Consider the following 16097-nt stretch of genomic DNA (forward strand, 5'->3'; position numbering starts at 1 on the left):
TATAAAATTAAAGATATAAATAACGATTGCATTTGCATTAAAGAATATAGGAACTGAGTGCAAGTGTCTCTGAAACAATAACAATAAAAAAACATTGAATATTGCATTATTTTAAACAGTCTACATGTATCATCTATACCATCATGTATATATTATGATGTAAATAATAAAATTTGCAAGATCACATTAAACTTTCACATCACAATAGGCAATATGTTTAATACATAATATCAGCTCATATCATACAAAATTCATCAAGCATAGCATTATATTCTATATCAGCAATTCATGCAATTGTATGAAAATACATCTAAATTTTCAAGGTAATAAATAAAAATTGCACGATAGTTTGGTCAAAAAGAATATATATGCCTTTTTAATGTAATCAATTATCATTTGGAGTGTAAATTTTCCTCTTCATCATCACTATAATCATCGCTTAAATAATGATTGTTTTGATGTGAAAACTCATAGCGTCCTGTCTTGTTTGGTGGTGGACTATATAATATAAGATGTATAAAATAATTTAGTATCATAAAAATATATATGAATCTTATAATATATATTCAAAAATGTACCTTGTCTGATCTTCATCATTGTGACTGCTATTACTGCTATTTGGACTGCCATCCCTTTTTGGGCTTGCTGGTGGAGATAACGCTTGCATCAAACGGCCTTTACTTTCGTTCCAAATTGTTGACTACAAATGAAAACTTTTAATATATCTGTATACAATATACATACATGTATATGTATATATACCAATCTGCCTTCTCTTCCAAATAGCAAAAGAAACGCATCGATAAAGTCCCGAGATTTCTCTTCCCATTTACTTATCATATCCATTCGTTTCTCACCGATATTTTCCATTACTCTTTTTCCTTTATCTTTCAGGTCATCAAATTTGTTTTGTAGGCGAAACTTTTTCTCCTGTAAAGTTTCTTTTATTATAACTATATTTAATTTGTTATAACAATCTTTTTGTAATTATATTGTATTTTTCTTTTTCAATATATATGATTGCGATATCTTTTTGCATCCAACAATCTGAATGTGATATATAGAGATCATTATGCAACAATTAACAAAAACTTACATTGAGAAAAGAAACATTAAGTTCCTTTGCACTATAACCTCGTGCAAGATTTCTTCTAACATATATATCATAATCTTTGACTATTCTTGCAACTATATCCGAAGTGGAAACGCCTTCTGTTCTCTGTGTAGCTACAAACATGCCTTTAGCTTTTAGATTAGCATAAACATCTGATACATCATCTGTCATGTATGGTATATCATCATGAGCAACAAAATCAATCTGTAACATAATATTCATTCAACATTTAATTTTTTTATAAAATTATTGTAAAGTGTAGCGTTTTAGTAAATAGATTTTAAAATATAAAAACATGAATTATGCTTTGATGATTATACCTTATGCTTTTTAATAAACTCATCATCGAGTTCCCAGGGTGCATCTCGGACAACTTCATCTACATATCTACAATGCCTAACAGCATCATATCTTTCCGAATCTGTCATTACAGTTCTTCCTTTTTTGCTATGTGTCAATTCATCATTACACACTATATAATAAATAATTATGGTTGATATACTATAAATATTTTTAGGATTATCATAATTTAGAAATATAAGTAAAGTAATAAATTATAACATAATTATAACAATAAGTGATTTATAACATGTAAATAGTGGAAAAATCAATTTTTTAAAGTAGTTTTGCAATCACCTCCAACAATGAGATAAACATTTGGAAAAATATTCTTTGCTTGTAAAAGTTGTCGTGCATGTCCTTGATGGAAAAGATCATAAATACCATCGGCATAAACTCTAATTTTTCTAGGAACTGCAAAAGAATTTAAACAATACACACACACACACATATATATATATATATATATATATATATATAGAATAATAAATATATGTATATAGAAATAAAAAAATAATCCATGATATTTAATATTATTAACAAAAATAAATTGAAATATACCTTTACCACTTCTTGCTTGTTTTAAGGTAATTCTTGTGTTGTAATCACATGCATTTCTCTCTATAATAGCCTCTAACTCATCGCTGAAAGGTGCTTCTTTACAAATAGACTAGAATAAATGAGAAATTGAATTGTTGATATTTTGCACATAAATATAAAGTTAAATGAAAAAAATTCTCTCTTGAGTTTATGTATTTAAATATTGATTGTATTTAACATTATCTCATTTTAATTTACTAAATTGTATAATAATATATCACACATTTTTATTTTATTATATTATATTAAAAAGTGATAAAGTAAATAACACTTACTTGAAATTTTTCATGATATATGGAAACTTGATTACTATAATTTTTTATAAACAATAAATTTCCACTGTTATTTTCAGTATAATTCTGTTTAGAACCCCAAGTCATTGCTTTTAACAATTCTTTACAAATTTGACAATTTGATTAATTGATATTTATAATGAAGATAAAACTTATATATTATATCTTATATTAGCTTTATGTTAAATATTATAATTAACTCTTATATTAAAAACACATAAAATACTTGATTTTAATAAAAATTAAAAATATTAAGTATTAAATTAAAAATATTAAAGTTTAATAAAAATAGTACAATTACATTTAGCTTTTTAGATAAATTATCTTTTTAGATAAATTATATAAATATCAATTATATATATTAATTGATATTTATCATTATAAATATCAATTAATCAAATTGTCAAATTTGTAAAGAATATAGATATATATATAATTCATTTTGTAATTTTACAATGGTATAGTTTTAGATCAGATGTACAATACTGTGACTCATTGTTTATTGGCTAATGCTAATGATATAAATTACTTACAGCATGAACAGGAGATTCTTCCCTTGAGCAGGACGCACTTTCTCCATTAATGTTGTTCTGATGGGACACAGTAGTCAGCATAGTTTCTTCTCTGGGACGCTTCCTGGACATTTTCTTATTTTTGCAATGCTGTTGCCATACAGCTTTCGTTTAACTGTAAATGTATGGATGTCACCATCAAATTATGCAGTATAATTCTGATGATGAAATAAAAAAAGGCATCTATATCTCAATATTTGTGGCTATCAATGTTACATAAATGACAAGTATATTATTGATTGAATAATATGATTGAATAATTGTTACTAGTTACTTCTGAGTTAGTGGTGTCACATATTTGCGTTTACAGAAACAAAATTATACTGATAAATATATATTAACATCCATATATTTGGGGAGGAATTGTAATCGAAATTACACTATCGCGGATAAAGAGGAAACGTATAATCCACGACAGCATAATCGTTTTGCTTGATAGATAGATAAGCTTTAAAAATCGAACTTTAAAGATTCGCGATTTACGGTCGACGTCACACGACGTCGAGTCGCGTGCCACGCACGTCCGGCGACGTGCCGTGGTGTCGTCCTGTCTCCTGCCGTCAGTGTTCCGTTGAAGGAAATTTCACACCGTAAAAATCGTGTGACAAACGAGATTCGCCGTTCATCGATACGTGCAATATGCGAGAATCGTTGTTTGTAGAATTTGTTAGCACTTACGGTCACGGGCGATCGAATCTGTTGGTCGCGATTCGCGACGTTCCTCCTCATGCGAGAAAAGCAACGAGAAACAGCTGGGTCAAAAACGGTTCTCAGTAGCGTTCAAGTTTTCCTCAGACTCTAATAGCGCACAGTCGTTTCGTAGAGTTAGGTTAACAAAGATCGAGATCGTAACGGATTTTCGTAACGTGACTTCAAAAAAAACTGAATGTTAAATGCAACGTGATGCAACATGCGAGGGAGTTTTCCATAGGGTTTATGACCACACAACCATGCTATGCAAACAGCTGACCTAGCAGACGCCCGTTACGATAGGTCAATTCTTTGTAACTGCACCTTCCCTACTACAATAACTCATTTATCTTTTTTTTCTCTCTCTAACCTTTATTTAATTGTAGCTCTGTTTCAATTTAAGTGCAGGGAATGTAATCATAGTGCACAACTACAAAGAATAGATCTAAAACTTGTTGGAACGTTAAGATTAGTTCGGCGAATTTGCATATAGTCACATAAAAACGTATACATATACAGAGAAGCTGACCAATCACATTTTTAATATGAAAAATATCATGTTTTTTACATTTTATATATTAAATGTGTGATTGGTCGATCTCTTTGTCTAAATTTGAAATGTTTATTTACACGTGTATATATATTTAAACCAAACATATGTATATATATTATTTATCTTGGCAAGAGTGAAAGAGAAACACACATAAAAGGCAAGGAGAGAGAATCTCTCTATTGGAGAGATTGGGCTATGTCACAGAAAAGCTTTTTTTTTCTCATTAGGTTAAGTTATCGATATTTTAAGAATTTTGGAAATTGAGGAAAAAACAAATTCTTTTGAAATGTAAAAGATAAAATTTATCTTTCGCATGGAATTCGTGTAACGAGAGTATTCTCCCTATAAAAAATAAAATCTCGAAACGTGTTTTCAAAAATTTGTAATTTCCCCGAGAAAATGGAAAAACAACGCCCGATTTTATGCGTCAAATATATCTTTACGATCGTTCGACCGTATCAACATACCTACCGGCTCTCTTCCGCTGTTTTTCTCATTTATAATGCTTTTACCGTTACAAATGTATAGTATATAAGGTTCGATCGACAATTGACGATAACAATTCGAATGTTCCGTTTTAATTAACATCGATGAATCATTGGTTAGTTCTCGGAGAAAAAGTTAATTTCGGCAAATCTTCGCAAAATGTAATATTCATGTTTCACATATGATGTCCTACATGTGCAAAAACATTATATTAACAAGTGATAATAATATATCACTGGAGAAAAATAATTTTTTGCATCGGTATTCGCATTAATCATTTCGTATCATCATGTATCACTCTCAAATGTGACATACGAGAGCGATATATCGACAATTAATTACATACTGTATGAATTCAGGAATTCTCCCTATAATAATAGATTCTCTATTCGATACTTTAGCCACACTACCAAACAGGATTTGACGGGATTCTGAGTAAAATATAGATGTGAATTCTTACCGTATCAAATAGCCGCGCGCGTGTATACACAAACACAGAGCACTCTTCGAAATTTGCCGGGCGCCGCAACGTGTTCTAACGACAGGGTGTGTCGATATAATTTCAAGAAAGGAAGGATCGAAAATAACGCGTGATAATGCGGAATTCCTGATTTTCGCGTTGGATCAATAAATCCCGATGCATAGATCGAATCGAATACACGCGATTTTACACTATTTGCTACGTTTGACGTTTGCGTCCACGCGATGCAATGTACTGTATGACATACGTGTTAATGCGCGGTCGCGAGCGCTCCATCGCGACAGGCGAGAGGATGGCGATGACGTAATATCGGATGATCGCCGGCGTCATGTGTGCCGGCTGCGTTCCGCATACCGGCGCGCGAGATCTGTCATACGCGTACATACATATATATAGGGACGCGTATGTAGAGAATAGCCTGCAAAAAAGATAACGATTAGAATATAAGATATTCACCAAGAAATTTTTTCCATTGTTTTTCACACTCGAGGCGATTACTTATCGCTAATTTGAGATTTCCCTACATTGACCTAGCATAGTCCGATATAATTCCGATGTTTATGTGACAAGACATAAATACGATAATTTTATGCAAATCGCACACATATATGTGTCAATAGCTCGCAACTGAAAATGATTTTATTTCGAAATGTTAAAGATTGCTCTTGCGATTAGTAATAATAATTCACATTTTCTTTTACTGCGCGCTATACTAAAATTAAAGATTTATAAAAAAATATAGCGAGAAGAATAGACACAATTATGTACACATATGTGTATCTTATTAATACATACAGCTACAGAAAATATAGTATGTACTTCGCTTTACACACACACACACACACACACACACACACACACACACACACACACACACACACACACACACACACACACACACACACACATATATATATATATATATATGCAAAATACCATTGGGTAAATGACGCTCTCTAATTAGGTTTGCTCCGTTATTTTGTAGCATATTTTCATATGACAACAGAAGTTGTTGAATATATCATAATTACATCACAATATATTAGGCATATATATAACGAATTTATATTTTTTTAAAAGACGCATTTATATCGATAACTTTTCAGCATTAAATATTTCTGAGCTCTTATTGTTTGAAATTGAAAAAGAAGAGAGGAAAAATCTTCTCTCTACAGAGGTTTCATTTATTTTTGACGCATGTAAAATGTAAATAAAATTGATTATAATTATTTCTCAATTATCCTGACTGTCTAATTATAAATCTATGGATAAAATTAATCTATATATATAAAATTTATATTATATATAAAATACTTGATATCAAATGAATGGCCAATATTTTTGTACTTTCAACATTGACCTTATCACCCTTGATGCAATATTTGAAACGTGAATTAGTCATAAATGAAACAGCAAAATACGAGTACTATAAATAACCATATTTACAATATGCTGATATATAATACTTTGCAACCATTATACATATATCTTTAGTATACACGTTTTGTGTTTCTGCTTTAAAAATTGTATAGGATGTCTACACAATATTTTTATCTTTTGTAGTGCTGATAAAATAATAATCAATAAACCGATATGCAATATTTTTAATTATTTCATTTCAGTTTCAGTTATATGCTTATAAATTACGTTCCGAATAATAATAGGTTTTGTTTTTATCACACACATTAATTTTTATAGAAACTGTTTATAGAATAATTATCATCTAGTATTAAATTTTAGATAGTTGCTGTGGTATAAAATAGAAATCAAAATCATGACAAGCAAATTAACTTATGATTATTTATGGCTTAATAACTTTTGCAAAAATTTGAATGAATATACATTTTTTTTAAATATATGACCATTATAATATATACTAGGAGAATTATATATAAGTTATTAAAATTATATTAATATGTATGTCGTAGGTGCGAAGAGCAAAACAATGAGTTACAAAGCTGAGATTTATTTTAATTAATAATAACTTTAAAATAATCTCTATATAATTGTAAGATTCATAATTTTTTCTTCCGTAATGATGTTTATATTCTTCCTTTCTCACAGATACGTATCGCGTAAATAGTCCAACATTGATTTTATATCTATCATATGCAATAGTATGTGTGCATCTTACAAGATTGTGGTGTTGATTTTTGTTGAAACAATGTCGAGGCAGTGTCTGCCTTATATCAAGGATACTTACAATCAAGTAATTCAATTCTTTATACTTGTTCGATATTTATACTTTGATGTTGTATGTACAAATAAATGTTTATTTTTCATTTTTACTCCTCTAGACATCGTAGTAAAAAAAAGTCTATTTGAAGCTTTTATATTGAAAGTAGCCACAAAGAGCTTCACTATAATTAATTTTTCCATTAGTGAAATTTTAATATAATTGCAAGTGTATCAGAGTACACATAAATAAATAGCACAGGTTGTTTAAACAAATTATTTCACTCAGTTCTTTTCATTTAACATAGATATTCTTGTATTATATCAATTGAAGGAAACGTAATGCATTGAATTGGTCAATTTTATATAAATTTAATCAACTATGGTATGTTTCATTATTCTTTCTTATTTTCGAATAACATTAGATATATGACAAACATATTGTAAAATTACAGCTAAATATAATTCAATAAAAATTAGCTGTAAAATTACAAGAAAAATTGTAATTTACAGTGTTTAAATATATACATCTTTTATGTAATTCTATAAAAGAGATGTATCTATTTATATGCCACAAATTTATAATGAATCTAAAAGTGTATCTAAAAGTTCTAAAAATTTCATTACGTTTCATTCAAAAGGCATTCGTATACATAGACCTCAACATTGCAATATTAGCGATATTATTAAATAACAGTAACTGCATCTAAATTTAATAATAAAAATACCTAAATTAGAATGTCATGCATTTACTTCATGGCTACAATAAGTTTCCAGTCTATTTTATAGCTTTGCCAAAACAAAGGATAAATTGAGAATGTAAATATAATGCGAAAGATCAGAAAATTATAATTTCTTAACGTTATGTTCACACAACAAAGCTATGATGTGTACACTGCACTATGCAATTTTTACAAAGCCATTTTTTCCGTTTTTAAATTTAGCATCATTCGGCTCTCAATGGCGGAGAATCGCTTGAAAATTCAGCTAAGTCGACGTCATCATTTATAAATTTTTCAATGTTAACCAATCTAATGAAAAAAAAAGTAGCAAAAAAAGAGTAAATGTATATACATCACGTAAACAAATATTAAGTTTAAAACCTTTTAGGAATATATAAACTACATTTCTCCAAATTCTGTCAATTCTGTGAATTCATTCAGAGTTAATAAAATTTCTTTTGACTTATTTTCATTTACAACAGTATCATAAATGAAACAATATTAAATACAAATTTTACTTCGAATGTTTTGCAACAATCCTTGACAATAGAAAACTGATAATATTGAATCTGATAATAAATTCAGAATTATATGCTCAACAAGTTACATATGGATAATAATATATGAAACCCTTAAATATATTTGCATGTATGTATAGCTAGGCTGGAGCGAACGGTTTATAGGTATAATCTAATTACCTAAAATCTCTGATTTTTTCCCGGGAGATTAATTAACGCGGGCATTTAACATTATTTTTTTACTTTGTTACGATGTTAAAAATTCAACTTAATGTGCTAAGTGCCTCATGAAGCGCTTGTTGCTGATCTGTTGTTAATTGCATTATGGTTGCCTGGAATATCGTCTCGTTGTTCTGAAAAGAAATAAAATTATTTTATTTTTGAAGACTATAACAATAAATATAAATATAAGAAATATTTCGTTTACGCCTACCTGTATTTCTCTAACAATACCGAGAATTCTTGACATAACAGGATGGTCAGTAGGCACAGCTTCTCTGAACAATGCTTCAGCAAAGAAACTTATAAGTCGAGGCAAATGCGCATTATTTGTTCCTAAAACTACTGTATGATTTGCTTCGATCAAATCACACAAGTATCCATAAACATGAGGTGCTTCATCTTCATCTTCAACAACTGGTAGCCAAGTTAACCTACCATAGAAAGGAGCGTTTAGTAAAATTTAATTGTATTTATTAAATATAACGAATTGTGCTTCTAATATGAAAGCTCACCAGTGTGGAAGAATTTCATCGACGTTGATTGCTTTATTATTATATTTAAGAATTTTAGTTACTGCCGAAATAGCATTTTCAGTAGGGTTTACATTCTCCGGCGATCTAGATTCAGGATCGCTAATAACTTCCATTAATTTTGGTAAAGCTTCTGCACATGCTTGTGCAAATCCTTCTCCACCAAATTGGCCTAAAACTCCACAACCATAAGCTGCTGCTTGCCTAACTTCTGCAGATTTATCAGAAACGTATTGAATCATAGGTCGCAAAAAAATATCTTGATATTTTGCACATTCGGGTCCTCCAAATTCTATTACATCATCAAAGACACACAAGGCCCATTGATGATCCGACCATGATCTTTCGGGGCTTAATAATTTTACAAAATGTCCGCATATTTGATCAAAGTATGGGAAGAATGAAGACTTATAAGTTGTAAATAAGGCATGTAAAATATCAGCGATTTTGCTGAGGATATATATGTCCTCATTGTCTTCATCAGCAAGTTGTTCTTCAACAACCTAAATTTAAATAGAAAATTAATATACAGAGATTTCTAAAAAATTTTATATATAATTGAGATCTGTTAATACCTCGTCATAATCTTCGTCTTTTCGTTTTTCTAATCTAGCAACTGCTCTTTCAAAATGTTCATTAAGTAATTTATCTATGAGCCGTAAAAGTTCAGTCATATGCGGTGCGCTTAAACAGCCTGCGCCCAGTGTCTCGATACATTTTGCTAAGGAGGACAATAGTTCCAACAATACTTCAGATTCCGGTTCTGTATCGATAGATTTCAACAAATCGGGACAGATATATGCCCACATGCCTTCTAAATATTGTGGACCTGTGTAAAAACGTTATCATATATTATTATCTTATATATGTATAATTATATATATATATATATATATATATATATATATATATATATATATATAATTAATGTATATAATTATTTCTTTAGTAAAAATATTATTTAACCTTTTATTTTAGCACAATCAAGGAGATACGGCAAACTTGCCGCAGCTGCAGTTCTGACACCGTCATGGAAATAAAATTTCAACATCGGTACCATTAATCGTACTACTTCCTCGGCATAATCCGCGAAACCTTCTTTTAATTCTCGTGCATAACAAACCAACATTTCGCATGCTGAAGCCTTATCTTCTAAACCAGCTGTTTTAATACCAAAGTTCTGTTGCTCTCCTAATTGAACAAATTGCCAATCAAGATCGCTCTCAATACCTTCCATGTCTTCATTATCCAACAATGCAACCTCAGGTTTCATAGCAGCTGTTCGTAATACAGGTCCCATTACTAATGGTAGATACTGTTCGAATTGTTTTCCTAACAAAAAATATAAACGGTTTTAAGAAATTGTAATAAAAAAATAATTGTAAATATATTGTAATTAATAATTGTATAAATCAGTTACCAAAAGTTTTTGCAGTGTGTAAACAGAACTTGTTATATATTTAGAATTATATATGTCTTACCAAGAATTTTACAAATTCTGGCCCAAGCAGATATAAGATAACTGGTTTGTGGATCATCATCTGGAAGATCACCTTCTGAATGCGTTTTTAGTAACATATCCATAACTTCACTAGCGTCCACAATAAACTGTTAAGATTCAACAATATAATTGATAAGCTTTTTTTATAAAATTATACAAGAAATTAAAACAATTAATTACCTTTTCCGGACCAACAGCTAGACCTATAAGACTAACACATTCAATGGTTTTACCCCGTAACATTTTATGTTCCTGTTGATTTGCATTTTGGATGATATACTTCAAACAAGGCATTAATCTATCATAATACGTTACAAACTGTTCTTCGCAAGTATCAGCAACAGAAGCAATTGTTGTGACAACCTATATATAACAAAATGACAAAAATTATAGATTTGCAAAAAATTCTATTTTTTTATAAAATTTTATATTATTAAAATTAAAATTATTGTTATACTATTTGTATTATATTTTACGATTTATTCAACTTACTTGTTCAAGCACAAGTTTAGTTCCCTTTTCAACTAATTCATGAAATTTAGCAGTTAATATTGATTCGAGTTTAGCCATTATAGCATCCAGATAGGGTGTTAGGATAGTTTTTGGACAATCTTCACTAAAGTTTACTAGAGCTGCACCAGCATGAGCTTGAACTCTGGGGTTTGCATTATCGTCCAATACCATCAATAATCCAGGGATAACTTTATCATGAAATTTTTTTTCAAATATAGGCGAAAAATCTGTAGACATTTGACCTACTGCATTGCAGGCAGCGTATCTTACACGAGGATGCTAGAAAATAATATTGCTCTATATTTCCAAAGATTCTTGCATTTATATAAAAAAATTTTCAATAGAAATTGTATGTTCCAAAACTATGACTGCTTATTAGTAAACAATCAACTCTCAGGAACTACAAAGGATCCATCTTGGGATCTATATTACCAAAACGATAATACAGCAAGAATGTCTCCTTTGTTTAATTTGCCACAAATGTAACGCCATCATATTCAAACAATGAATATAACTGCTGACTCGATTTATGGCTTATTCTAATAAATTGTATAAATGGGCTGACACAGAAACAAATAACTTAATAATCAAACTAGTAATTTGTGAATATTATTTACACAGGTAGAATCATGAAACACATTTATTATACTTACTGGATCCTGCAGATATTGTATGACACCTTCCATTATTTGTGGTAAAAGACATTCCATTTGTTTATGACACCCTTCACCAATAGCTGAAATAGCCATAAGTGCTGCATGCCTAAATAATAAAAAGTACAAATTTTCTAATTTTATATAATTTATATATGTACAATAGAACTAAAAAACTAAAAAAATTTTATAAAACAAAATTTGATTTAATAAATATTAAAAGAATTGTATGTTTCAAAACTACAACAGTCATAGACACACACACATATAACTGCCAACTTTTTTTTTAAACATTCACGAGAATCTCAAATACCAACTACCAAAACAGCAGCTAGAAAAGAGAATTATCTCGTTGATTATTCTATCACAGATGTAACGCAATTACGTATATAAATATATGCAATTGCTGACTTTTCTATGACATTTTATTTATTTATATATTCCAAACACAATATTAGATGTTGGATATATAATATAGTTATGGTAATTAAATATAATAATAAAAATTTTATTCACCTATACTTCCAGTCACTGTTATTTAACATAGTAGGGATGTTTTGCACAATTTGTGGTAGCATCGTTTTTCCTCCTAAACCACATGCCAATCTATCTAATGCACTTTCAGCAACTACATTATTACTATCGTTATCTTCTTCGATAATTTCATCGGAAAAACTCCACTTTTCATCGTCATCTAAATCAGTCATCATCTCCAGTACCAATGGTACTAAAGATGCAATATATTTTCCACCAACTTTCCGTACCATAGCTGGTGCAGTTTCTGCCAAAGTTACCAAAACTTCTAGTGCCAATTGCCTCCAACTGTCAAGCATCTCTTCATTGGAGAATACATTCATGCACATTTGCATAATATTATCCAATTGCCCCCTAAGAAATTTTGGCGTAGTTTCAGCAAGATCTATCAACACTTTTAAAAGAGCATCATCATCTTGCTTTTCTATAGATTGAGCGGTTACTTGTACTAATGCTGGAACTAGTTCTGAGAAATGCTTGTGTATATTATCTTCTTTCTCATGTAATGTTATAAATGCTCCAATTGCTCTTACTGCTTGAAATCTGACCTGTGAGTAAAATCACACAAAAAAATTGCAACTATTATAATTGCTCTTCTTAAAAATAAAAAACATTCTGATAATTTTAAGATTTTTTTTATTTTTCTTTAGCTTTGTGTATATATATATATATATATATATATATATATATATATATGTGTGTGTGTGTGTGTGTGTGTGTGTATGTATGTATGTGTGTGTGTGTGTATAAATTTCTATTTCATAGTAAGTGTATGCCCCGTATCTGTCTATAAATTAATACTTCACAAATTACAGTCATCAGAAGGCATTTTTTAATATTTTTTTTGGAAGGATTAAGTGACGAGTAATCTTTTCTTGTAAAAACTCGTGTATCTATTCTTCCGTTAGAACAAATAAAACATATATAAATTGCATGTTACCTCATAATTTGCTGCATCTAGAACAGATTGCTGTAACATTTGTTTTATAAGATCAAGATAATTTGCTTGTTGACTTCCAAATACACCTGGGACGGATCTATATATATACAATATAATGTTTATTTTTCCTTTTTTAATATACTATTTATTTTATAAAATAGATTTTAAAAAAACTTACGTAAACATTCGAAGTGCACTTTCCTTTAACGCTGGCAATGGACTGTTTGCACATTGAAATAGGAACTGAAGAAATTCTGGCCATTGATTATTGCCATCTTCATCTATTAAACTCCTAGCAATTTCGGCTGCAACATCACAGACTTTACGTCGTATAGTATCTGTCTGTTCATTTTGAACTGATAATAAAATTTGTTCCTTCAATTGAACTTGCGCCTCTGGTGGAATCTGAAATAATTATATACCAATTAATAATACAAGATTGAAAAAATATATTTTAACAAAAAAATATTTTAATAACTAAACATTAGAAAAAAATAATGTAATAATCTACCTTAGGATAGAAGTCCATGAATTCTGAGGCGAATAATCGACGCAACAATACTGCAGCCATGGACCGAATTTCTTCAGCAAGTGTGCCATTGCAAATAGTAGTTAAAAGAAATGTCACCTTACTTTCCACTGGAAGATTACCATACGCCTCCTAAATGATAATTTTTCGTTTAAAAATATTAATTAGCCAAAATTCTCTTTTTAGTAGAGAATAATATATGTAACAATAAATGGCTTTTTATTCACACAATCTTTTTCTTTAAAAATTGTTTTGAAAATATATAGCATTCATTTCTTGATGCTTTAGAAACATTACAAATTTTTTATACTTTATATTTTGTTTTTTATGAATTAAATTTTACAAAAGTATATCATATGAATTTTTAAAATAGTGTCACACACACTTACAAGAATATCAAAAATTATATAAATATATCAGAGTGTTATGTTCAAAAACAGGTGTCTCTCTTTCCTGTTATTTTATATATATGTACACAAAATGTTACATGACATATAAAAAAATATATGTAATGTATGTATGTGTGTGCGAATATATCTGTAGAGACACTAAAATGAAAGCTCGCTCCAAAATTAAATTTACCAAGCTGAATCTGACTCATTTTACGCCAAATGCATACTATATCAACGCGCATATATGAATATTCGGTGAATGCTTGACACGTGATCGAGCGAATGAGTCAAGGTAAAACGTGTACGTATATAGAAGATATATCGCGAATAAAATCAGACTCAACCGAATCAAAGTTACGACTCCTCGATTATTCATATCAGATAGATTGCAAAGAACAGCGTTAGGGCTTACTCCGCCGAAACGATCGCCGGAAATCGCGGGAATCCTGCGTAGGCGGGAAAGCGAGATGAAACACGCGAAATCGCATGCGACTCATTAGTAAACCGCGTGAGATGTTACATGCACATGTAACGGTATTTTTAACATACGAATTATTACGAAGATACTCCACGTAATCGAATTCGCTGAAGCATATCCGCCCGATATCCGCGACATCCGTCGTCGGCGAACACGCTTGCCGGAACACGCGGGACCGATGACGGGTAGCACACGCGCGCGCGCGCTACTCGCATGCAAGACACCATTTTGGATTTGTCGACCGATCGCGCGCGGATATACTTGTCTGCGCGTCGAAATCCTTCAGGTTGCTTCGCGATGAATCTGCTTCAAATTAACGTGGCGCGAATGATTGACGAACCGATCGAAGGATCGCGTATCGCGCTAACCGTGCCGTTACAGCACCCACATGCGAGCTCTGACAACACGTCGGCAACAACGTGCTCGCCACTGAATGTGCCGCAACGCATGCTGCGGTTATACTCGCGTTCCTGGCGATGCGATTGACGTCTTGTGTGTACGGCCACGAGACACGCCAATGTTTTACATACCTCCGCTTGCGTCCGGGCATCGTTATCTGTGCTGAGGAGTGTATTTAAAAGCTGTTGAAACTGATCGAGGTCTGCCGCCATTGTCGCCGAACGAATGAAGTCAAGCGCACACTTGCCCGAGAGTCCGAGTCGAGATCGTCATTTGGTGCTGCCAACATTGACGCAAGACGCGACAATATCTCTACTGATCGCAATGTTGCCAACATTGCTGACTATTTATCGTTTGAAAATTGGACAATTTGTTGGAAAGTTTACTAGATGGAGTATCGATAAATAGAAGAAGTTTACTGTTTACTCGTTGGGTAAAGTAGGTGATTGACCAATCAGGATCAAGAAATTTTTGCGGGCTTCTGACATAGAGATTATCGCTCTCAGATTTTCTCTTCGGCAATAAGTTTGTATAGAATTTGTACATAAAAATGTGCTGTTCCATACATCTCGGGAGTAATGTAATTTTAGGCTCATTTAACTTTTATTAACTCTAATTAATGTAAGATGTTTAGATAATTTTTTTAAATTTTTGATTTGACATAAACTTCATTTTTTATTTAAATAAAAAAATTTATATATATTATTTTTAAATGTGTATTTATATTTAAATTTATAAAATAAAATTTATATAAAATAAAATTTATATATAAATCAGTTAATAAAATTTATAGGTATATGTTAATAAACCGGTAAAAGCAAAATACAAGTTTTGCATTTGGGGTCTGTCAAACCCCAAGTAGA

The 16097-nt window shown here is 30.7% G+C and overlaps 2 protein-coding genes and 1 non-coding gene across 14 annotated transcripts; all 3 read right to left on the reverse strand.

Moving 5' to 3' along the window:
• Positions 1–348: 348 nt before the first annotated feature.
• On the reverse strand, positions 349–5554 carry LOC126856449 (choline-phosphate cytidylyltransferase A-like). 12 transcript variants are annotated; one of them, XM_050604964.1, is made up of 10 exons: positions 5108–5554; positions 2880–2982; positions 2329–2362; positions 2015–2123; positions 1751–1867; positions 1435–1586; positions 1097–1318; positions 763–930; positions 579–700; positions 349–498 (listed from the first exon to the last, which is right to left on the reverse strand). In XM_050604964.1, exons 2-10 carry the CDS (start codon positions 2924–2926, stop codon positions 393–395), a joined length of 1077 nt encoding a protein of 358 aa, XP_050460921.1. In that variant the 5' UTR covers positions 2927–2982; positions 5108–5554; the 3' UTR covers positions 349–392. The 12 variants fall into 12 exon arrangements, with proteins under 12 accessions (XP_050460921.1, XP_050460913.1, XP_050460919.1 ...); XM_050604956.1 differs by having other exon boundaries at positions 2880–3033; positions 5108–5552; XM_050604962.1 differs by lacking the exon at positions 5108–5554 and adding an exon at positions 4633–5067 and having other exon boundaries at positions 2880–3033.
• Positions 5555–7078: 1524 nt separating this feature from the next.
• LOC126856437 (importin-5) lies at positions 7079–15513 on the reverse strand. The gene is made up of 14 exons (XM_050604916.1): positions 15366–15513; positions 13948–14097; positions 13615–13841; positions 13437–13533; positions 12479–13044; positions 11963–12071; positions 11289–11588; positions 10977–11159; positions 10777–10903; positions 10262–10627; positions 9871–10124; positions 9278–9798; positions 8977–9196; positions 7079–8896 (listed from the first exon to the last, which is right to left on the reverse strand). The coding sequence occupies exons 1-14, from the start codon at positions 15444–15446 to the stop codon at positions 8807–8809; spliced, it is 3291 nt and encodes a 1096-aa protein (XP_050460873.1). The 5' UTR covers positions 15447–15513; the 3' UTR covers positions 7079–8806.
• Positions 13263–13400, reverse strand: LOC126856460 (small Cajal body-specific RNA 8). Its single transcript, XR_007688362.1, has one exon. It is a non-coding gene; the product is annotated as a small Cajal body-specific RNA 8 (non-coding RNA).
• Positions 15514–16097: the final 584 nt, after the last annotated feature.

The sequence above is a fragment of the Cataglyphis hispanica genome, chromosome 18, assembly GCF_021464435.1.
Source record: "Cataglyphis hispanica isolate Lineage 1 chromosome 18, ULB_Chis1_1.0, whole genome shotgun sequence".
Lineage (NCBI taxonomy): Eukaryota > Metazoa > Arthropoda > Insecta > Hymenoptera > Formicidae > Cataglyphis > Cataglyphis hispanica.